Consider the following 22,674-nt stretch of genomic DNA (forward strand, 5'->3'; position numbering starts at 1 on the left):
AATAATTATAATTAATTATAAAATGTAAAATTAGATGCATTCAAAATTAAACGATATAATTAAAAAAAGTTGCCTAATTAAAATATTACTTTAGAGAACAAAGATGAGTGTTAGTAGTGCGTCCGATGTTTTTGAAGGTAAGACTTTTTGTATCATTTTATTTTGAAATAGTTTTCAGTGTTATCGTTATTGTGCTGATTAGCAATAATAATCCTGCTACGGTTCATATTTAACATGCATTTATTTACCGCATCTAATTCAATAGTCCATAGATGTTTTTATATATGAAGTCTGTCATCTGAGACAGACTTAAGACAGACTTACTCACTTAAGTTAAGAAAGACAATTTCAATCAATCTGAATTATAAACATATTAAGTAAAACCCCTTTTACCCCAAACTTTGTGGCATTTGATGTTATATGTTACAGAATCTCATTTTTATTTAAATGTATCAATTATATTTTCATACAAAGTACTGTTATACTGTACATAAAATTAAACACTTGTTATTTTTAGCAAATGGAGATGAACATGTTTTTAAAATACCTGGAAAGGCAGTTAAAAGCCAACAGGAAATGGTGTTATGGGAAAAATCAGAAGCCTATCTGGTATGTTATAAATTCAATAACTTGTTTATGTTTTAAGAATATTGTGTTGATTTTGCAGTTGATTGACAGTAATTTATTATGTTCAATGTAATTCATATTTCAATATTACTTTACAACTTTAATATTTAAAATCAATCTATCAAAACAGAAAATCTTATTATTGGTTATTGCAGGTATGCATATAAGTCCTTTTTGTTATTTGAACAATAACATGTCTATATTTTATATAGGAATATAAAGGATTCATTCTTTCATTAAATGAAGCAATAAAGGGAAAATCTCTTTCGTATCCCACTGAAATATCAGTACCCATTCAGAATACTGTGGAATTACTAAATAAATTAGACAAAATGATTGATGATACTCCACCAATTAATCAGCCTCAAAGATTTGGCAACCAGGCATTTCGACAATGGTATAGTGGATTAAAAGAGGTAACAAGTGACTTTTAATAAGATTAGTAATAACTTTAGCTAATGATACATTTTTTCTAGGTGGCTTTAGATTTATTACAAGATGTAATACCTATTCAGTTGCACAGTGCTGTACCTGAAGTTCGAGTATATTTAATTGAAGCCTTTGGCAACGCAACCAGAATTGATTATGGAACTGGGCATGAAATATCTTTTGTTATGTTTATGTGTTGTTTGTTTAAAATAGGATTTCTTAAAGAAGATGATAAAATTGCAGCTGTTACTAAAATATTCCAAAGGTTGGTCTCTAAAAACTATATTACAGTGATAAAAAAGTTCTGTTATCAGTTTATATTTAGTTATCAAATCTTTATTGTCAATTATAAGAGAAAATAATTATTTCTATTCTTTATATTCAAGGATTATATAAAACTTATTAATTTTTTTGCATAGATTTATTGACAATCAAAATAATATAATTTTATAAGACAATATGCTGGGTGTAAATGCATTTAAAGAGTTTATCTCCTGTGAAATACCTCTTTTATTATTGATTTAGACTAAATCTGTTCTACTTGACTAAATTCACCCAACTTTTTTTTTGAAGATATTTGGAAATAGTTCGCAAACTGCAAACAACATATAGAATGGAACCAGCAGGTAGTCATGGAGTTTGGAGTTTGGATGATTATCAATTTGTACCATTTATTTGGGGTAGTTCACAATTATTTGGTAATATATTTTTCAATTATGATATATGATTATTTTCTACACTTATTATTCATTTACGTATGAATTTATTTCCAGCACACCCTATTATTGAACCCCATAAATTTGTTGAAGATGAAATAATTAATACTTATAGCAAAGACTATATGTTTATTGGTTGTATTGATTATATAAGAAAAGTAAAAACTGGAATGTTTGCTGAACACTCAAATCAGCTCTGGAGTATAAGTGGGGTTTCTTCCTGGTCAAAAATAAACTCTGGTCTTATTAAAATGTATCAGAAAGATGTATGTATTAATCATCACCAATGGAGCATAAATATTTCATATTCCAACTGTATTTATAAAATACAACAAATTGGTATAATGAATAAAATCAATACCATCAATCATTCCAATATATATATATATATATATATATATATATATATATATATATATATATATATATTATAGAATTTTATGATATGAGTGGAACGAATATTAAATGTTTAATATGAACAAAACAGCACTCAGATTTTTTTAACACAACTTTATTTTATGATTGCAAACGTTTCGAGACCATGGTGTGCCTCATCATCAGTGTAATTTCAATAACAGTTACTTATTACTAAACATTCTTTAATATTTTATTTAAAACTATATTTTGACTTTTTAATATAAAACATCAACTATTCCTTGCATTGGTAAGTGACAATTGTTTCAATCAAACCATTGATTGATATGTTGATATGATAGTTGATGTTTTATATTAAAAAGTCAAAATTATCCAAATATTTTCTTTAGGTTTTAGGCAAATTTCCAGTGGTGCAGCATATACTTTTTGGTTCATTGTTAAGTTTTAAAACAGTTGAGAATCCAATGAAATTGAGGTCTACACGATTACAATATAAACCACCACCTATTTTCACAACTCCTTCTTCAGTTTCTGCAGAAGAGACTAGAGAAAAATGCCATTGCCGTGATGTATTGAAGAAAGCTCCCTCAGGTATATAAGTTTTCAATAACTTGATTCTTTAATTGAGCAGTTCAGACTGTTTATATAAAATATAGTTTATATAACAATATATTGTTCTTATTATAAGCATACGCCTTTTATAATTTAGTGCAAATTTGTCTCATCTTTTCCTATCAATATTCTTTGCCGTCTTCAGATAGTTTTTAAATTATTAATATTTTAATAAGTAGTGAGTGTTATGAGTTTTTGTGTATAAAAAAAGTGGATTTTTTTATAGCAACATCAACCGAGATATCTACTATGTCACCTTCAACAGCTAGCAAGAAGTCAGTTAGCACTACTTCAGTGTCTGTAGAAAGTGAGGCGTCTATTGGAAGTTTGAGAGATGTTTCTGAAGGAACTGGAGAAGGAGATTATACTATTCCTGAACAATCTATTGGAGAAGAGGTATGTTTAATTTTTATATGCTACTGCGCTCACTATTTTCTCTGGAGGGCTGGTTTTCCTTACATTATTAGTTAAAAAAAAATTATTAAAATATGCAACAAGTTAGGAAAATTAACTTGGGTATTAATAGCAATAAACAGAAACAGTTGAACGATTTCTCAATCACATATGATAAATATTTATAATTGAAATTCCATTTAACCAGATGTCAGCATATTAAAATTTTCAAGCTAAACTAAAACCTTTCAGCTAAGCGTTGGTGAAGAAGAAATTTGCAGTGAAAATTATGCAGCATATTCAACAGAACATACAGATTCTAAGCATCAGTCCAGTGAACAATCTTCCAAAACATCCACATAAAAGCTTAGTTAAAATGTTATTGATTTAGAGGTAATTATATATTCCGTACATTGAAAAAGTTGCTTTAATTAAATTCAGTCTAATCATAAATTATTGTGTATAAAATTGTTTTATTGCAATATAGTTATTAAATACAGAAAAATGAATTACACTATCATGTGTGCAACCTCCCAGTTTTGATTTACTTTTAGGTCATTAAGTATTTCAATTCCTTCTGCAGTACAAATACCAAGTTGATATTTAGGGCTGCTTCTGGCATCTCTGTAGTAAAGAACTTGCATTGCATTAGTTATAAGTTCTCTTGCTTTTTCTTGTGTCAATTCAGGCAATTTACTGTCAGCTAATTCTCTGAATAAGGGAATTGCTAAGTGGTTGCCAAAACCAGTAGCAATCAATCTATCTTGATAAGCTGTTCCCAGTTTATCAACGGTTCCTGTAATAATAAAAAAAAATCTATTTAAATGGGCATTATTTCCTTATATATTACAAAAGTGATATATGAAAAGCATAATGAAATAACTTCATTTAATAAACTACAATCTGAAAATCAATTAGTTTCTTAACTTATTTCTACTTAATTATGAAATTATTGCACAAACTAGTGCTCATAAATAACAACAAATAATATTACTTTTCTGCATCAAAGGCAAGTTATATGATGATAAATTGAAATAATAAGTAATACAATAATTTTAGAACTATACATTTAATGTATCCATTATCTACATATAAAATTTATACCCAAAAACGGTGTTCCATCCCTCTGTACACCTCCTATGATGAAATTATTCCACAATGGATCCATCTTGCTACGTTTTCTGTACATAACTCTGGTTACCCAACTATACAAGCCGCTGGGTTGCATTTGAAAATCATCATCTAAACATTCCTCTTCCCGTACTTTAGCTTCAATCATTGATTCCATATATTGGAAATCAGCGTAATCGCCGCCAGCCCCAAAGAGAATTCTATCGTTAACCTTAATTATTCTTGGACAATCTCCAATGTACCGAGCCAAGGATCCATAGGAACCCAATGTATCAGCAGCTATCATGACCCCCTTGTCAAAACGAATTCCGATTACAGAAGAACCAGTTGTGGTAGGATTTTGGGTCCTTTTTGTATAATCTGTAGGCTGTATTTGTGAGCTTTGTTGTGGACCAGGGAAATTATAGAAGCAACCGGGAGCTGGTCCATTATTCCAAAATGGTTGAGCCCCAAACGTTCCACCGATAAACGACATTTTACACTAGTGCTTTAAAACTTACGAAAACAGTCGGTTTAAACAAAATGCTCTATCATACAAAATTTATTTGTCATTGAATCTATGACATTGACACCACAGGTATTAAAGATTGAAGATGATCAGCTACACAGGTTCTGTTAAGAAGATGACATAAAAAATTTGGATATATAAAATATAAATTTCAACCAATTTCAAATTATTGCGTAAGCTTATTTATAACTTACTAAACATTATATAAGCTAAATCATAAAACCAATCAGTCTACTCAAATCAGTTCCTACTTTTTATTTATAACGTTTACAACATTGTAAGCAAAATGTACCTATCTTTATTTTAAACGTCTATGTTCTGCTTTGGTTGCACTATGACAGATGTCAAACAAAATAAGAATATTTCAAACACATTTTATTTAAAATAACTATTTAGTTAGTTTGTTTCAAATTTAGTTAATCAAAATGGTGTGTATGGTTTCAGTTTTATATTATTATTATCAAATATCTATATGCTAAATTCTATTCAATTTGTTTTAGCTATTTTATTCGTTCTTTAAATCACTTGTCGGCAAAGACGTTGTGGTGGAACTTAAGAATGATTTGAGGTAAGTTATTATTTAAAATAATGAATAATTTATGAATAAAAATCTTTGCAGTATACATTTTTTTATTGAATGTTTCGACATCGATTATAATTAAGTAATTTTGTGTACATTAGCATAAAATAATATAATGCTTTTTCTAAATATATCATATTTAAGACCAATCATTCACAATAACTATGTAATAATTCAATTTAAGCAAGTTTTCTTAGTTTTATCCTGAGTTTTCTTATTATTAAAGACATTGTGTTTAGTTATCAAAGCATACGATATAATTATTTAACTAGATGTAAATATTCTGAAACAGTCTATTTTTATTAATTTTCAGCATATGCGGAACTTTGCATTCGGTTGACCAATATCTGAATATTAAATTGAGCGAAATTAGTGTAACAGATACAGAAAAATACCCCCATATGTTATCTGTAAAAAATTGTTTCATCAGAGGATCTGTTGTAAGATATGTTCAATTACCTAGTGACGAAGTAGATACACAATTATTACAAGATGCAGCAAGAAAAGAAGCAACTGTACCAATACGTTAAGATTATTTTTAAGTTCTTGTATTTTTTTTTTGAGTTTAGTACTTAATCTTAACATGTAAATTATTTTTTATTTTATTAAATATGTACTATTAATTAAAAGGATAAACGAATGACAAGTATAATCATATTATTATCCAATATTTATATAGTGTTGTATGGATTTGTATATTGCACAACATTTAAAAAGTGCTACCAAAAACCATGGGTGTCACGAAAGGACTTGGTGATTTCCACAAATTTCAGTTTGGAGGATGTGATGTAATAAATAATTGAATTTTTAATTACGTTTAACAAATACAATATATTTTATTTCAAAGTTTGAATTAAAATATATAACTGAGATGTTTCTTTTTGTGAACTATATATTTTTTGCTCTTTTCATATTTATTTTTGAATAATAAATAATTTTGAAGGTTTGATAAATGTTATTTACTGATCAACATTTTTGCTACAACACTTTGAGAGTTAGTTGTGGTAAACTATATAATATGGAACAGAGTCATTGCTTCAAAATGTCTCTATAGAAATAATAATACAGACTCGGGTAATAGAATGCGTAACTTGTGGAAATTTAGAGTTGCTTTTTTGAGAAATAGAAGCAATAAATATGATTTGTACAAGCTTGGAAAAAATGCTTTGTTGATAATTATTTCTTTTATATATCATTATTTCTTTTATGGAACAATTTTTATTTTTGTTAAGAATGTCAACAATAATTGGTACAGGGAGATACTGATCAGGATTGCTTTAATATGTTTGTCTTAATCATTGGGCCCCATTATTATTATAGATAAAAGAGGGCCTAGAAAATATAATAATAACAAGACTAATAATAAGAGCATAAGATAGTAAAATCAAATTATTATTACTAGTACCAAATTGGCCAGGTTGGCGCAACTGATAAAAAATGATTTTTGGTTATGAATACCAACATAATATCATTTGATATAACTGACTGGATCCACACGGCCACGGCACATGTCAAATTTTGATTTGCATCCATATGCACCTGTAGTGTAGTTATAAGAGTGTAAAGAGTTTAGAGTTATATGTTTGTTTAGTGTAAATAATAAAAATGTCTGATTGGGATGAAATTAAGCGTCTAGCAGAAGATTTGCAAAGGGTACAATTGACGACAAGCGCTCAGAAGCTGTCTGAACAAAATTGTGTAGAAATAGTTAATTTGCTACTTCAAAATAAGTCCATTGAATTACTTTTTACTGATGACGGAAAGGAATATCTTACCCCACAACAGCTCTCTAGTGAAATTAAGGATGAGTTATATATTAGAGGTGGACGCGCTAACGTAGTCGATTTAGCTAAGGCATTAAATGTAGATTTAAATCAAGTTACACATAAAGTCAACGACTTGGTACGGTCGTCCAAGGAGCTACATTTCGTACTCGGCCAACTTATAGATTCTACTTATCGCAGTAGAGTTGCTTATGAAATCAATGTGAAATTGCGAAATTTTGGGCAAGTTACCATAGCTGATTTATCGTTGCAATATGATTTACCATCGGATTATATATTACATAATATTGTCGAAAAAGAAATAGGGAAAACAATCCAAGCTGAACAAGATGATAAAGATCCTAGGATTTTGCAAACACCTGCCTATATTTATAGATGCAAAGCAAAAATAAGGGGAGCTATTACAGCTTTGAGCATACCTACTCCAGTAGCAACAATTTGTCTATATGTAATGTTTCTGAGCATATTTTGCATTCTTCTATTAATCAACCTTGGTTTTGTGGTACTTTAACTAGCAAACAGCCTGGTGCTCTATTTATTCCAAATGTTTATTCCAAGTCACAAGCGGAATGGATTAATAATTTCTTGAAACAAAATAATTATTTGGAATATGACAGCTTAATCAGATGGGGTATAATGGATCCTAAATCATATATAGAACGCACATTTAGCCAACAGTCATTTATGTTCCTAAAATCATGTGCATTAGGCTCTGTCTATATAAGCATGTTGGAAGCATCTATTGATGAATGTATTTCTAGCAAGAGTTACATTGACATAGCAACTATTCTTCCAACTATTGTTTCTTCTTCTGAAATAGAAGAATGTTTAGTACAGCTTATGAAAAACAAAGATAAAAATCTATCTTTATTTGAGACTACAGTATTCAGTTCATCATACATAGAAAATCTGTCTACTAATTGTAAAGTAGAAGCTGAGGCCAAGGCAAAATCTTTTGTTGAAAATGGCCATTACCAAAAATATATTGCAGAAAAACAACTTGCTTTGAAGAAAACGGACTCAAACTTTGATTTCATTGATGCTAAAAGTGAAAAGAGAGAAGAACGTCGCCGAAAAGCTGCTGGTGGCAAAACTGGTGGTGGCACACAAGGCCGGGAAACAAAAACTAAGTCTACTAAAAAACATGTGCGAAACAAGAAAGGGCAAAACGATTCGGATGATGAAGTGGCTGATACCGTATCAACAAATGCTGATGTACTGGAATTGGTTTCTTTAAATGACATTGAGGAAATTTTAAATAAAATATTGAAAGAGGAAGGCTTGGATGATTTAAGTGCATCAATTGCTGAGCATTTATATCCAATCATTAACAAATATGCTTTAGAGTATGCACAAACATTCTATGAGTCAAAAATGCAATCAAATACATCAAATAGACGTCAAAATCATATTGCTCTGCAAGACAAATTAAATAACATGTTGAATGATATAAGGTTGTATGAAAAAGGAATAAAGAACTTTAGTCCTGACACTCAAGCCCAATTAAAGAAATACTTGTTAAAATCGCTTTGTAACGATATAACGAATTTATTAACAAACTATTTTGCTCAAGAAAGTGGATTACAGGATTTTGATACAAATATTACAACTGAACAACGTGCTAAAATTGTTAATGAATTATCAAATGATTTTAAATCAGTACTATCAAAAAATATTACGACTTTATCAGGAGCTAGTATTGAAGAATTCTTAGAAACTGCAGAGGCTTGTTTATCAGTTGCTGGCGTAACATTAAAAAAGATTGATAAGAAAAAAGATAGAACTATTATCTTATGTCACAAACATGGTTTATTAGATCAGTTGTCGAATTCCTCTGATCCAGCAGTTGTTCTGCATTTAACTTGCCTGGCATTATATACAATTATTACACAAACAATGTTGCATGCTTCAGGAAAATTTATAAATGATATAGTCAAGTTATTACAATCTCATTTACCTGTTGAGATTTATAAAAAGATAACAGATTATCAACTTTTAGTAATGAAGTATTTAAATACTGAGGCAGAAAGTGAAGAACGCAAAGATATTCTTGAAGAGTTAATGAGTGGTATCGAAGACATTAAAGGTGTTGCAGCTAATTTTAAGAAGCAATCACAGAGTCAAGATGAATAAGTTATTTATTGGTTAATAATTTAAATTTGGTTTATGAAGTGTTAATTTTGTTATTAGGCATTGAATATCAGAGTACTTTTATAAAATGAATATGAAAATATTTATATATATTTAATAATACTGATTTATATATATTTATATCAAAACAATTTCTTAAAGAAATATATTTTAATCAAGCAATAAGTATCTTTATATAAAAATTATTGAAACTTATATTTTTTAATTACAACAAGTTTACACTTATTCTTAAAAATTATTTAGGAGATATTTTAAAGCCATTTTAAAAACAATTGGAAGCTGAGGAATATAAATCCAAGGTAAGCAAACATTCTTTAAACTTTTTATTTTTATAAGTATAATTAAAGTATAAGTGTAAGTAGTAAGTATAAGTAAATTGAAGTACTGACTTAAAAACATCATATTTAAATTATGGAGAATATAATGTAAAAAATGTATACATATAAACAATAATTAATCAGCGACTTACTGGTAGACACAAAATTACCAATTAAATGTTATATTAGAACATTCTTTGTCGATGTAATTACAATTTTCGCATAAATTTTTTCTATACTTTTAGTTATGTGTTGAACAGCTTATTGTTTTGATAGCCTAAGGATTTATCGAATGCCAATCTTCACAATATTCAATGACAAAATAATCATTGCTAAACTTTTTAAATCCTCGATCATTTGGGTGATGCAGAAAATGCTCAATGTTTTTTAAAATTCCATGTTCTTATTTCTTAATTCTATTTCAACATGCTTTTAAAACTATAAAAACTGTGCGAATTATTTTACTTACTTACATTAACAACACTACTTAATGATTTTTTTTACACAATATCTGTTAATAAAAAAAATGTGAACAAATGAATATTTAGAAAATTTATATTTTGCCCAAACATTTTGGAACTTAAACATTTTTTATCTGAATAGGATGAACAAGCGCGCTTTTTTAATTTTTCAAATATTTCAACATTTTCAAATAAATAATGTATGTAATGGTTTAAAACGAATGTTGAAATAATTACTAATTTACTACGGTTATATTTATGTATTACTTATTCTAGATGATATTATATGTAACTTGTTTGTTGTAAACTTTAAAATTAGTATTTAATCGATGAGTTCTTAAAAATTTAAGCGTATTTTTTACTAAAAATTAACTCCATTTTTTAAAAAAACCTGCATAAACCACTTTCAGTTTGATTCATAATCCCAAGGTCTGTGCACATAAAATCCACCAGGAATGTTTAGTCCAGCAGCTGCAATTGACTGCATTACATGAAAAAGGTAAATAATAATTTATAATTTGATTTGAACTAAATTTTCTTTTAATTTACGTTTACTATTGATACCTTTGAGATTAGAGATGAATGTGCAGAAGTTTTGCGATGGTTGTCCATAATTAATGGTGTGTTGAATGATTCTCCTAGAAAGATTAGCAAACGGTTATTACAATATTTGGATCATTATTTTCGTCGACGTTTATTCAAAAAACGGCTGAACCGATTTTTCAAAATAAAAAACCATTAGATTAAATTAGGAGGAGCCTTTGCTTGGGAATTAGCAAAGATGTGCAATTTTTGTTGTTACCGTTTTCGGGAAATGTTAAACCGATTTTGAAAACTTGATTCTAACTTAATTCTGACTTGTTTATTATTAATAATATTACTTGTTTATCATTATAATATTACTGAAATCTTGTAATAAGTAGATTCTAACTAGACTACTTATTCCTAAGTATGTTCTAACTAGATTGTAATGGGATTGCAACTTGATCTGACTTGATTATAACTAAAATCTTTCTATATTACTAATTGATTATTACCAAAATGTTGCAAATTTATGTGAAGTCTAACTAGGTTCTCTAATTTGAATATACATGTATTATTCTTACAAAATTCTAACTTCCAACCGGATTCTTGAACCAGGTTCAAACCTGATTCCAACTAGATTCTTACTAGGTTTTTGTATATATATATATATATATATATATATATATATATATATATATATATATATATATATTACTTACTGATATTATTGGTCATGGTGTTCTGAAGAATTTCATTAGTTATTGAACATCTGGTATTGAGATTGCTGGACAAAGCTTTAACGTCACTGAAATACATGTGTTAATGATTAAATTATTATTAGCAACATAGTTTTTAATAATTTGCGTCCTTACCAATCTGCTTTTAATTCAGAAATAATTTGTTGGTGTTCTTTCATTTTAATATCGTCACTATTTTGCTTTGCTTCTTGAAAACTTTCTGATTTTCTTTCAAGTTTATCCACTTTCATTTCATCAGAAGTAGTATCAGTACCGATTTCTAAAACATGTTCAAAATCTAATATGTGCCTTATTTTTAATTGTTATTATTTCTCTTTAATTTGGCAATTAAGAAAAAAATATATAGATACAAATACGTACTACTAATTTTTGTTGCCTCATTTATATTGTCTTGTTCTCCATCGTTAGACTGAACTTCGCATATTTCTATCTGTGATAGTAAAAAAAATCTTTTTTTTAAAAATTTGATAGTTTATATAGATAACTATTTATTTAACACGTTGACTGCCTAGTAGATAACTCGTACTATGAGTTACCTCGTACAAATAAAATAATGATTTATTGATTGTAATTTACAATACAATAATATGTACAATTTGTAAACATATTTTTTAAATTTTAATGAAATCTATGCAGTAGAAATAGAGTTATTATTAATATAATGTTATTAAATGAAATTGCTATTTTTGGCGATTTTTTTTAAATTTGTCGCGACAATCAATGGGTTAATAAAGAAATTTTACCTCTTCATTTTTCTTTAAATTAAAGTCACTTCTAAGTCGTGCTGCTTTACGCCACTTGGCACGACGATTTTGGAACCATACCTAGAATAAAATATTAAAATGAAGAAAATAAATAAGTAAATATATACATCAATTTATTAAATTTAATACATAAAATAAATAAGTAACAAATACATCAATTTATATAATTTTACAAGTGTATTTAATTTATCAGTATATACCTGAACCCGCGCTTCGGTCAAGTTAATTTTCATTGCCAAATCTTCTCTTGTAAATATACTTGGATAATGTGTTTGTGAAAAAGTATTTTCTAATTTCGCCAGCTAGACAAAAAAATTGATTATCTTATAATTATTTTTAAAATTTTTAGGTATTAGGTAATTTAAAACTATACATACTTGTTGCATAGTGAATGTTGTTCGATTTCTGCGTTGTTTTCTTCTAATGTGGGAATTATGTAGGATAGGTTGATGTATCCATAACTAGCACCTTAATAATTGTTAATTATAATTAATATTTATTAATTTTCGAAATGTTAATTACATTATAAAAGCACAAAATTTTAATTTATATCAGAAGGTATTGGTAATAAATGATTGAGTTCCTCTTTTTGTCTTGGGCGAGATGCTTTGCTTTCCCAACTTTTTAATTCTAATAATCATTGATTATTATTTACTATTATCATTGTTTTGATGAAAGTTTTTTAAGTAATTGTATATCTATCATGTCAAATTATCTCTTTATCCGTTATTTTGACACTTTCCACTCGCGAATTGCGAGATTAATATGTATTTTGTCGCCGAAGCGGCGGCATCCGAGTGGAAAGGGTTAATATAATATGTAAAAATACATCTTGATAATGTAAATGGAAATATTTTTTATGTTCAAGACAAAGTTGTTTAGCTTCAAATGCAAGTTTATTGGTTGTTCCTCAATCTTAAACTTAAATTAATATTTGTTGAATTATAAAAAATATTTACAAATTTTTGAAACGTTATTTAAAATATATTAAAATTTTAATTTATATCATAATAATTATATACATAATAAACTATGGAATTCTTTTTCTTGAAAATTTTGCTATAATGATCAACTTTTTAATCCTAATGATTCTAGTAATCAACATTTTGATTAAACTACTACATTAAAGTAGTAAATGTTGTAAATATATTATAAAACATTAATAATTTTAAAAGTTCTTATAGAATCTTCTTAAGTTATGTATATATTAATAGTAATAAATCATAATACATATAAGTAATTATTGATCATTACTTATAATTAGACAAAACAATGTAAAATTCATTTTACATTGGGACAAAAGTTTTCATTATTTTTCTGTCTTTTTTTACTCACCAGTGTAAGGAAATGCATAACTAATATTCCGTATGAAATTATTCCTAATGGATTGCTCTTGCAAAGGACAATTATAATATAACACTGCCGGAACTGAATTTTTCAAAATATTTTGCATATCAAAACTTGACATTATAGTGCTGTATGTATCAAAATTAAAAATATTTACAAATACACTTTGTATCTTTATTTTTTCGAGAAAGATTATTCTTTCCTCTCGGTTTTCAAACGGAAACTGAACTCCTACCTGCACTTATCACGAGGAAAAATCTTGCGTAACTCCGCCCCTTCGAATTTTCTAAATTCGTAGCCAATCACAAGTTGTGGAAATAGGAAAACACTTTGGAAAAATGTATTTAGATGGAACTGTAGAATTAATTACTAAACTAGGTGGCATTCTGCCCAATGGCAAGTTGAAAGAACTTTCTGATATGTGTAATTAATCGAAATAATCGAATACTATAAAGATTTTTTCATAATTAAACCACTTGTATAATATTTTAGAATGCTAAATTCATGTACTCTATCATCATAAAAGGTTTTATGAAAGATCATTTAAAAATGCTTTCAACAATCAATTACCAAGAATCGGAACCGATCTTTACTATTTTTTTTAATTTTTTTTATAAATTTTATACATCACTGAGATAAGTGCCTGGTATGAAAGATCGTACAAAATATCTATACAAAGTATATATATATATATATATATATATATATATATATATATTCTACGTGTTATACATACTATTCCTAGTAATTCTTATTTAGTAATAATAAAACGTCCGATTTGAATTATTTAAAAAACATCTGATTTATGTTGACAAAATTAAGAACTGATAAAATTTTTGGGAAAGCAGGCCTAGCAGTTTTGGAGTTGTAAAGAAAAAAGTGAAAAAAAATATTTGGCGGTCAAAAATGATCATTAGATTACATACCATTACTGATCAGTTCAGGCATATACTCTTCTTTTATCTATGAGTTCAGGATTTTTGGTGAAATTATTTCTAGACATGTTAGCTAGAAATTTGAAAAAATGGGATAAATAAGATTATTTCTGTTTGAATTAATCACAATATAAAATTTAAAATTAAACATTTTATTTTACTGAAAACACTACTCTAAATTGCAAGAAAGGCGAACGCGCAACAGTAGAGATGTTAATGGAGTTAAAGCAAAAAAGTAGTAATATATTGTAGTATGGTATTATTTTTATTATTGTACATATATACATACACACACACATATACGTATATATATATATATATATATATATATATATATATAATATATATATATATATATATATAAATTAGGGCGGGTCGAGTTGAAGGTCACTTAGGCACATATGATTTTGGATTCTAGGGATCAAAATAATATACTTTGCTGAAGAAACCATACCTTTAAAATGAATTTTGATGTCCCGTGCATTGATTCAAAGGTAAGGGTTAAATTTTAAAAAAACCTTTCATTGGGGGCTCCAGGGTGTAAACCATGGGCATGGGTGGATTGGCCTTCCACTGTTATTAGGGGTCGGTTATACATTTGGACGCTTTTGGGGCACTCTAAATGGGTCAAAATGAAAATTTTCAAATTTTAATCCTAATTTTGGGGTCAATGCACAAGACATTAAAATTCATTTTAGAGGTATGGTTTCTTCAGCAAAGTATCTTATTTTGATACCTAGAATCCGAAAATCATATGTGTCTAGGTGACCTTTAAATCGACCCGCCCTAATATATATATATATATATATATATATATATATATATATATATATGACCCTAATACGCCTTACCCCTATCACATGTGCTAGAGATTCTTAAGCCCTGGATTTAGGAGAAAACAAATGGTAGTGCTATGATTTCTCTCATTCGATATAACTTTCGGTTTAAACTCATTTTCGGGCCGTATCTGCGCATTATTTTGAATATTCTCCGTATTACCGAAAATAATCACAAATATAAAGCAGATATACAGAATTTATGAAAATAAATGGCCTGGAAGAAAATTGGTTTACACCTTGGTATCTACTACTGGTAGTGGTGGTCTTTGTTTAGGGTGAAGAAAGAGTCATATAAAGATTACTTATGTAGTTTTACAACTTTTTTATTATTTACTTATTTATTATTTATATATACATTATTTTCATATCTCAGTCAGACAGAAGTGCCTGGTATGAGAGATTATGAAAACAGTTTTCATATTTTATATATATATTATTTATTTATTTATTTATATATTTATTTTATTTATATATTTATTTCATTTGACTATTTTATTAATATAATATCTATTATAATTAAAATATCTTTAACTCGTTATCTCTTCGAAGACTCTTCAGTCTTCTTTGTCTTCAATTTTCTTCAATATTTCTTTATTTTTCTTTTAAATTTATTGTCATAATTGGTCATCTTAATATCGTGTAACTTGGTATAACATTTTTAATAAAATTTAAAATATGATTTTGTATAATTAGTCATTTTTAGGAATTTTATTCACAAATGGTCCAGAAGATTTAATTTAATATTTGTTATCGATTTAAGTTTATAATAATACATAAATTTTTGAACTTTGCAATTTGAGTTTTTGGTCACTATGATCGCTTTTTAAAGATTTTTTAAGACCACGTGTATTTTAGTACCTAAAAAAATCAAAATTTTTGGGTTTTTTTTCTAAATTTTTGGATTTTTGGATGAGTTACTAGATAATTTAAGAGCTATATATATATATATATATATATATATATATATATATAATTAAAGACCAGAACAGAAGTATCAAATTTGTTATATGCAAGAACGAAATTACTCCACCTGGGTCAATTGTGATAAATTGATATCTTGATATATTTTTAAATTATTTAAACCCTAAAATATTAAAGGTTATTGAACACCCTAAACTTTTAATATAGACAAAACATTTTACAAAAAATATTTCTTCTGTATAATTTTTCTGAAGAATTGATAAATAATGCAGTAAGATCATTAAAACGCGGTTTCATTTTTCGTTGATAAGAAAAGTTAAATAACATATATAATTTATATATGTATTATAAAATTCCAATAAAATTTAACTCTCCTAAACGCATTATTATACATTTATGCACATTTGTTACAACAACAAGGAATTGACTCTTCGTGGGTCATTTTGTCACATTATCTTAATATATTTTTAAATATTATTGAACCATAAAATAATAAAGGTATTCAACAGCTTAAAAACGAAAATATATAGACAAAACATTTCACAAAAAATATTTCTTCTGTATAATTTTTCTGCAGACTGATCGCATTTCTTTGATGAACAATGCAGTAACATCGCGAAAACACGGTTTTATTTTTCACTTTGATAAGGAAAATTAAATAATAAATATAATTCAATACCAATGAAATTAAACTTAAACCATAAACAAATATTTGGAACCTAAATAAATTTTACAATTCTTTTTAAAATGGATTGTTTTTTTTGCGTTTGAGAATTTATATTAACAAGAGAAATTAGATTTTAGAGAGAATTTATTAGCAGCAATAAAATTATTTATTAACATTTTATTTTTTTTAAAAAGGTAGTTTTGATATAAGAATTAATTAGTAAGTAAATAAATTATCTATCATAAATTTTATCTATATTATTAACTTCCCGTAGGGTAAGTTATTGTAATGGGCCGAAAATCGGAATTAAAAATTTTTACATTTCTCGACGTTTTGAAGGTTTCTGAACGTTTTGGCATACCTCAGAAAAAATGGATGTGTGTGTGTGTGTGTGTGTGGTGTGTGTATGTATGTGTGGATACAAATTTCCGGTCACGTTTTAGGGCGCACGGATCAACCGATTTGAATGGTTCAAAAAACATTCGATTCCTATTGATTGGGAAAAGAGCTGATTAGTTTTAGGCAAAGGCAGGTCCAGCCGTTTCGGAGATACGGAGCAAAGAGTGCAGAAAATAGAAATCGAATTTTTGAGCGAACGGAGTATCCGATTTGAATTATCTAAAAAACATTCAATTAGTAATGATTGGGAGAAGTGTTTATTAGTTTTTGGCAAAGGCAGGCCCAGCCGTAACGAAGATACGGAGCTAAATATGTAAAAAATGGCAGTTTTTGAGAGAACTAAGCGTCCGATTTAAATGATTCAAAGAACTTTCTGCTTGTCTTAACAAAATAATTGATTTTGAAAAAATTTGTTCCATTTTTTTTTTTTTTTTTTTTTTTTAGTATTTTGTATATCGAAAATATTTCAGATTTTATTTTTAATTCTGACTATAGTTCTTATATATTTATATAATTTAGTTTATAGTTTAGTTTATAGTTTAGTTTATATAATTCTTATAAATATTACACAATGTTACAATATTTATAATAATCTATTTGAAAACATTCAGTATTCCTCGAACATTTCGTTACGGTGCGGGAAGTTCCAGCAATTTGCCTTAAGGCACGATGCCATAATTGCCTCAAGATAGAATTCCACTTACAGCTAGTTATTCATATTGTCATCCAAAAATACTAATTACCTTATAGACGTTTTTCATTCTTAGTTGTTGCGGTTTCACTAGAGAGAATTTATTAGCAGCGATAAAATTATTTATTAACATCTTATTTTTTTTAGAGATAGCTTTGATATAAGAAATAATTAGTAAGATAAATAAATTATTTATCATAAATCTTATCTATAATATTATTCATATTGCCATCCAAACATACTAATTACCTTATGGGCGCTTTTCATTCTTAGTTGTTGCGGTTTCACTTATTTATCTGGAAGGCAAATCCCGTAATCTTGTTCTGAAAGTCCTTTATCCTTACCTTATGGTTTGATAAATAGATATACGATGATGCAGATAATACATTTTTAGATTAGGGCGATATTTTCAATTTTCTCGGCCGAAAGAAATCTGAACTCGTTTACTCGACTATATAAAATACATTTATTCCAATCAGTGACTCGTGGGTTAGACAACCAGGGATTACTTATGAGAGCATCTCAAAGAAAAAATAGTATATTTACAGAAGTATTAGTGAATTCGAGAACTAAAAGGTGTAAAATATATTCTAAATTATATTTAATATATTGTTAATATAATTAGTAAAATAAAAAAACATAAATTATAACATCTTTAATTGCTAGCTCTTTTACTTAAAGATTTTTGACCTATTGTGACAAAATCAGTTGCAGACGACATCTGCCAAAGAAAGAAAGGTGCGATTACATTTTTAAGTAAAACTTATATTAATATTTTTTCAGTCCTTATCATCACAAATTGCTAAGTAAATCTTTGCCTAATTTTTGATAAACTAAAATATCAGCATCTTTGGCCCACAGGAAATCTGTATGGGTGAACATTTGGTCCGGAATATTATAAAGTTGTATCAGATTCGATTTTAAAGCATTTGCAGTCAACATGACGTCCTGAAATACAATTAAGGAAAAAATAGGTTTGGATGTAAATAAATAAACAATATGATAAAACATTTTGTGTTACAGATATTGACTCTTACCTCTGGTACTGTGAGGATGTCGTTGCTCCCGTAATAGATGTAGATTTTGGTATTAATGTTTTTCCAAGAGTATTCCGGAGGATTTTCTGACCCGTAAAGTTTCATGTTGGTGCTCCGCTCATAATTAAATTTTGTAAATTTTTCTAGAAAAAATATTGTAAACCGTTACATTTCCAAATAAATTAATGTGTTTTAATATATAACCTTACTTGATTGTACAAGTTGTGAAAAATGATCCAACTGTTTCGCCGACGTCCCTCCTGGATAATTTTGCGCAATGTTTTGAATATAATCCTAAAAAGTCACTTTGGTTGTTATACATCACAGAATAAATTTTATTATTTTTATGGGTTTCTTACGTAGTTAAATTGGGCATCGTTTGCGCCTCCTAATAAGTATATAAAATTTGTGCAGAAAGTTCTGGACAAAAAGTCTTGCATGTTGAGGCACGACGTTTTCCACAAAGTTGATACGCTTGATTTTGTAGGGTAGAACTCGAATATTCCTATTTTTCTGGAATGTCTCTGAAAGTATAATAATAGTTGATACTTTTCTTAAAAATATGTTTGGATTGTTCTGATAAATTCGATTAGTATTGACAATGTGTAGCCCCTTGGTTGTCAAAAGCAGGATCAGCTCTTTCGCAGATGCGGAGAGAAAATTGCCCATGAATTTTTGTTAGGCAAAATTTGTATTGGTATTTGTCATAAGGTTAATTTGTGTTAAGTCTGAATGTTTCATTCCACTAACTTAATTATCATCTGACCTGTAAATGTGGATTCAACGCGGATACCGTCATCAAAATGGGACTCCTGGTGTTTCCCATAAACACTGCCGGTGCCATCAGATGTGCAGTGGAGATCTTTGCATTGTATTCTGGTTTTTCCGCCAAAAGCACCATCAGGGCGGTGCATCCCTGAGAATGCCCTACATATTGTATCGAAATGTGACCGGTAGTCATCAGAATCGCATCGATCAACGCCGGCAGGTCCAGGAAGCCGATTTCGTGAAAACTGCAAAATAGAAATATAAATATGGAGTTATGTGTTCTAATTTTTATTTCAATTTCGTTGACTGGTTGTACCTAAAGTTCCAAAATTCCTTGTCTGTATCGGGATTGAGGTTGATGTGACTTCTGGAAAACGTAGTCCCACGTGGGTTGCCGAGCCAGACGTCGAAACCCATTTTAAATAAAAAGAAACCTTTCAGAATCAAAAAAATTATTAAAAACAAGATTGGACAAGTTTTACATATTCTTGTACAAAAATCGTATATAACGTCTTTAATTTCTACCTTTCTTACCTAATGATTTTTGTCCTATTGTGACAAAATCGGCTGCAGTTGACATCAGTCCAGGAATCAGCAAAACGGGATGTCCTGCAGGATTGGATATCCTGTGCAAAGTTAGGATGTATCCATCTTCCGTTGTCACTTCGTACTTTTTTACCGGAAATCCGTTTTCTGATATTAATTTAACCTGTTCACAAATATTTTAAGAATGTCATTATGGGAATTGATTTCGAGTTAACCCACTTTACTTTTAATATTTTTAATAGTAAATCAACAAAATGGTTGTGTGAAAAAATCTTGTTTACAAATAAATATATTGTACAACTTTTCTCAACAATGCTACAGCAACTTTTAAATAGATATAAAACACAGAATATATTCCTGAAATGCATCACTTTTATAAATTATTCATAATATTTACATCAATTTATATTAATGACGAATTTGACAAATTTAGTCAGTATTGAGTGATATATAAAATATGTTGTAATATCTAATTTTTTTCACAGTATAACAAAAATTTTAACTAGTATATTCTAAATAGTACATAAATGAAATTTGGTTAAAATTATATAATCAACAACAGTTTTTGGTTTCACAATAACTGGATAATGGTGCTAAAAATAGTTGGATAAAAATGTCACTAACCACTCCATCAGGTTCTTCGAGTGTTAACAGTTCTTGTGTTAAACAATGTAATATAAATATTTGTACAAGTAATTTTGATTTAACGGTCAGCATTATTAATATTTATGCACTTTTTAAGTCGTTTATACAGATATTTATTAGCAATTAAAAAAATTAAATACTCTGCATTTAACTTTAACTAAAAATTCACTGCGTTCTTCATGCTTTTCTTCGTCTTTTGTTACATTTAGTATCAGTTAATAAGAGTTTTTTCTAGCCTTTTTTAAATAATGTTGAGAACTTGTTCATAAGTGCAGTCGCAGTAAACAAATGACTATGCGTTTATAAATAATAATGGAAATATCCATAAACCTGATTATTTAATAATACTACTCGAATAGTTTTTATAAGAAATACAGAAGGTCTTTGCAATGCAACAACCGGTATATATATATATATATATATATATATATATATATATATATATTAGCAGACCCGGTAAACGCTGTTTAGCTATATAAAATATTTCTAAAAAAAAATTATAATAACAAATAACTAACAGATTGTGTACGTAATTGCATACATATGCATATAGAATATAATATAATAATTAAAGGGACAGCTATTACAAATTAATGAATGGTTTACACACTGCAAAGCATGCAATATATTATTACCGCGCTTTTTATTAATTCATTAATTTATTATTTATGATGCAAAATCAGTGAAATGAGTAAATTTCACTAAATTTACATTTTATTTAAAAAAAAATTGAACTTAAGCTTTCATTGACTGCATGCGGGATGAAAAATTATTCAATTACTAAAATTATTTTTACAAAATAGATATTTGTGGTTATAGGGTGAACATTTTGGACTGTATGTGTTTTTTAATTAAGAATTATAAAAAAATTAAATTAAAAAAATGGTACACAAACTAACAATAAAATCTTAAGGGTCACCAACCCTTACCACTTAGGGCTATGAAGAATAGATTTTGGCCAATTCTCACGATCAGTCAAACTGATTGCGATTATAAAATTTCATAAAAATCGGAAAAAAGATAAATTAGGTTTGAAATTTTTTAATAAATCTTGCAGAAGTTTCGAATTCTTATTTGATTCCTTCATTTTCAGTGCATCAATTCAAAATTAATTTAAAAAACACAATGATAACAAACAATGAGTGAATGATGTGTAGAACAGCAATATTTATTAAATTAAATTTTTGATATTTAATTAAATTTACATTTATTTTGTGAAATAAAAGTATATGTATATATATATATATATATATATATATATATATATATATCAGTAAGACTTTTTATAATGAGTGTACGAATATTAATAATTTTATACTACATTTTATTTTTGCATTATAAGCATTTTATTATAAAATACTAAATAACAATCGTTTTGAAACCGTGTTTTCAGTGTAAAAATTAAATAGCAAAAAATAATTTCTGCAAATAAAGTTTCGAGGGTGGGGACTGAAGAACCAAAAAAAAAACACCCCTAAAATGAATATTTAAGCTGATATTAGATTAATTAATAAATATTTTTGACTATTAATACATTTTATTAAATAATAACAAATTATTAGTAGAAATACATAGTGCGTGCGATTTTAAATCATTAAATTTACATAGGTGGTACCTATGGTAATATTTATATAGGTGGTACTCTAGTTTGATGTTTACTATGAACTTCACACCGCGCTATTAACGTGCAGCTGTCAAATTTGTCAAATCTGACAAATGGCATACGTCATTAAATAAAAATATTATTA

General features: G+C 27.7%; 6 protein-coding genes across 6 annotated transcripts; 3 read left to right on the plus strand and 3 right to left on the minus strand.

Annotated features, from left to right (window-relative positions):
- On the plus strand, positions 1-3,649 carry LOC113372240 (serine/threonine-protein phosphatase 2A activator). Its single transcript, XM_026612566.1, has 9 exons — positions 1-137; positions 518-609; positions 840-1,043; positions 1,104-1,321; positions 1,630-1,754; positions 1,830-2,038; positions 2,537-2,738; positions 2,986-3,155; positions 3,405-3,649. The coding sequence occupies exons 1-9, from the start codon at positions 104-106 to the stop codon at positions 3,513-3,515; spliced, it is 1,365 nt and encodes a 454-aa protein (XP_026468351.1). The 5' UTR covers positions 1-103; the 3' UTR covers positions 3,516-3,649.
- Positions 3,597-4,887, minus strand: LOC113372241 (proteasome subunit beta type-4). The gene is made up of 2 exons (XM_026612567.1): positions 4,257-4,887; positions 3,597-3,948 (listed from the first exon to the last, which is right to left on the minus strand). The coding sequence occupies exons 1-2, from the start codon at positions 4,756-4,758 to the stop codon at positions 3,662-3,664; spliced, it is 789 nt and encodes a 262-aa protein (XP_026468352.1). The 5' UTR covers positions 4,759-4,887; the 3' UTR covers positions 3,597-3,661.
- Positions 4,888-5,083: 196 nt separating this feature from the next.
- On the plus strand, positions 5,084-6,008 carry LOC113373136 (U6 snRNA-associated Sm-like protein LSm2). Its single transcript, XM_026613452.1, has 3 exons — positions 5,084-5,219; positions 5,292-5,359; positions 5,685-6,008. The coding sequence occupies exons 1-3, from the start codon at positions 5,217-5,219 to the stop codon at positions 5,899-5,901; spliced, it is 288 nt and encodes a 95-aa protein (XP_026469237.1). The 5' UTR covers positions 5,084-5,216; the 3' UTR covers positions 5,902-6,008.
- Positions 6,009-6,880: 872 nt separating this feature from the next.
- On the plus strand, positions 6,881-9,461 carry LOC113372979 (E3 UFM1-protein ligase 1 homolog). The gene is given in 2 exon segments (XM_026613318.1): positions 6,881-7,604; positions 7,607-9,461. Coding segments are annotated over 2 exon segments (2,310 nt in total). The 5' UTR covers positions 6,881-6,976; the 3' UTR covers positions 9,289-9,461.
- A 1,859-nt stretch (positions 9,462-11,320) lies between these two features.
- Positions 11,321-12,517, minus strand: LOC113373757 (homeobox protein SMOX-3-like). The gene is made up of 6 exons (XM_026614032.1): positions 12,509-12,517; positions 12,332-12,433; positions 12,111-12,191; positions 11,728-11,797; positions 11,482-11,626; positions 11,321-11,414 (listed from the first exon to the last, which is right to left on the minus strand). Exons 1-6 carry the CDS (start codon positions 12,515-12,517, stop codon positions 11,321-11,323), a joined length of 501 nt encoding a protein of 166 aa, XP_026469817.1.
- A 6,205-nt stretch (positions 12,518-18,722) lies between these two features.
- LOC113373758 (lipase 3-like) lies at positions 18,723-22,649 on the minus strand. Its single transcript, XM_026614033.1, has 8 exons — positions 22,569-22,649; positions 20,270-20,444; positions 20,052-20,169; positions 19,734-19,980; positions 19,327-19,491; positions 19,177-19,261; positions 18,968-19,110; positions 18,723-18,878 (listed from the first exon to the last, which is right to left on the minus strand). Exons 1-8 carry the CDS (start codon positions 22,647-22,649, stop codon positions 18,723-18,725), a joined length of 1,170 nt encoding a protein of 389 aa, XP_026469818.1.
- Positions 22,650-22,674: the final 25 nt, after the last annotated feature.

This window comes from Ctenocephalides felis, unplaced genomic scaffold (genome assembly GCF_003426905.1).
Source record: "Ctenocephalides felis isolate EL2017-DRISC unplaced genomic scaffold, ASM342690v1 CF-g0.4_SCAFFOLD_01604, whole genome shotgun sequence".
NCBI lineage: Eukaryota > Metazoa > Arthropoda > Insecta > Siphonaptera > Pulicidae > Ctenocephalides > Ctenocephalides felis.

What these genes read in the sequence shown, in the direction of transcription:
- LOC113372240 (XM_026612566.1), top strand. Translation starts at nt 104, where the DNA reads ATGAGTGTTAGTAGTGCGTCCGATGTTTTTGAAG. An exon ending in AAAAATCAGAAGCCTATCTG is followed by an intron (nt 610 to 839) that starts GTATGTTATAAA and finishes TATTTTATATAG; the next exon opens with GAATATAAAGGATTCATTCT. An exon ending in GGGTAGTTCACAATTATTTG is followed by an intron (nt 1,755 to 1,829) that starts GTAATATATTTT and finishes ATTTATTTCCAG; the next exon opens with CACACCCTATTATTGAACCC.
- LOC113372241 (XM_026612567.1), bottom strand. Translation starts at nt 4,758, where the DNA reads ATGTCGTTTATCGGTGGAACGTTTGGGGCTCAACCATTTTGGAATAAT. An exon ending in GGATGGAACACCGTTTTTGG is followed by an intron (nt 3,949 to 4,256) that starts GTATAAATTTTA and finishes TTATTATTACAG; the next exon opens with GAACCGTTGATAAACTGGGA.
- LOC113373136 (XM_026613452.1), top strand. An exon ending in GAACTTAAGAATGATTTGAG is followed by an intron (nt 5,360 to 5,684) that starts GTAAGTTATTAT and finishes ATTAATTTTCAG; the next exon opens with CATATGCGGAACTTTGCATT.
- LOC113373757 (XM_026614032.1), bottom strand. An exon ending in TGACCGAAGCGCGGGTTCAG is followed by an intron (nt 12,192 to 12,331) that starts GTATATACTGAT and finishes ATTTTATTCTAG; the next exon opens with GTATGGTTCCAAAATCGTCG. An exon ending in TCTGAATTAAAAGCAGATTG is followed by an intron (nt 11,415 to 11,481) that starts GTAAGGACGCAA and finishes CATGTATTTCAG; the next exon opens with TGACGTTAAAGCTTTGTCCA.
- LOC113373758 (XM_026614033.1), bottom strand. Translation starts at nt 22,649, where the DNA reads ATGCCATTTGTCAGATTTGACAAATTTGACAGCTGCACGTTAATAGCG. An exon ending in ACGATGCCCAATTTAACTAC is followed by an intron (nt 19,262 to 19,326) that starts GTAAGAAACCCA and finishes GTGACTTTTTAG; the next exon opens with GATTATATTCAAAACATTGC. An exon ending in ACATCCTCACAGTACCAGAG is followed by an intron (nt 18,879 to 18,967) that starts GTAAGAGTCAAT and finishes ATTGTATTTCAG; the next exon opens with GACGTCATGTTGACTGCAAA.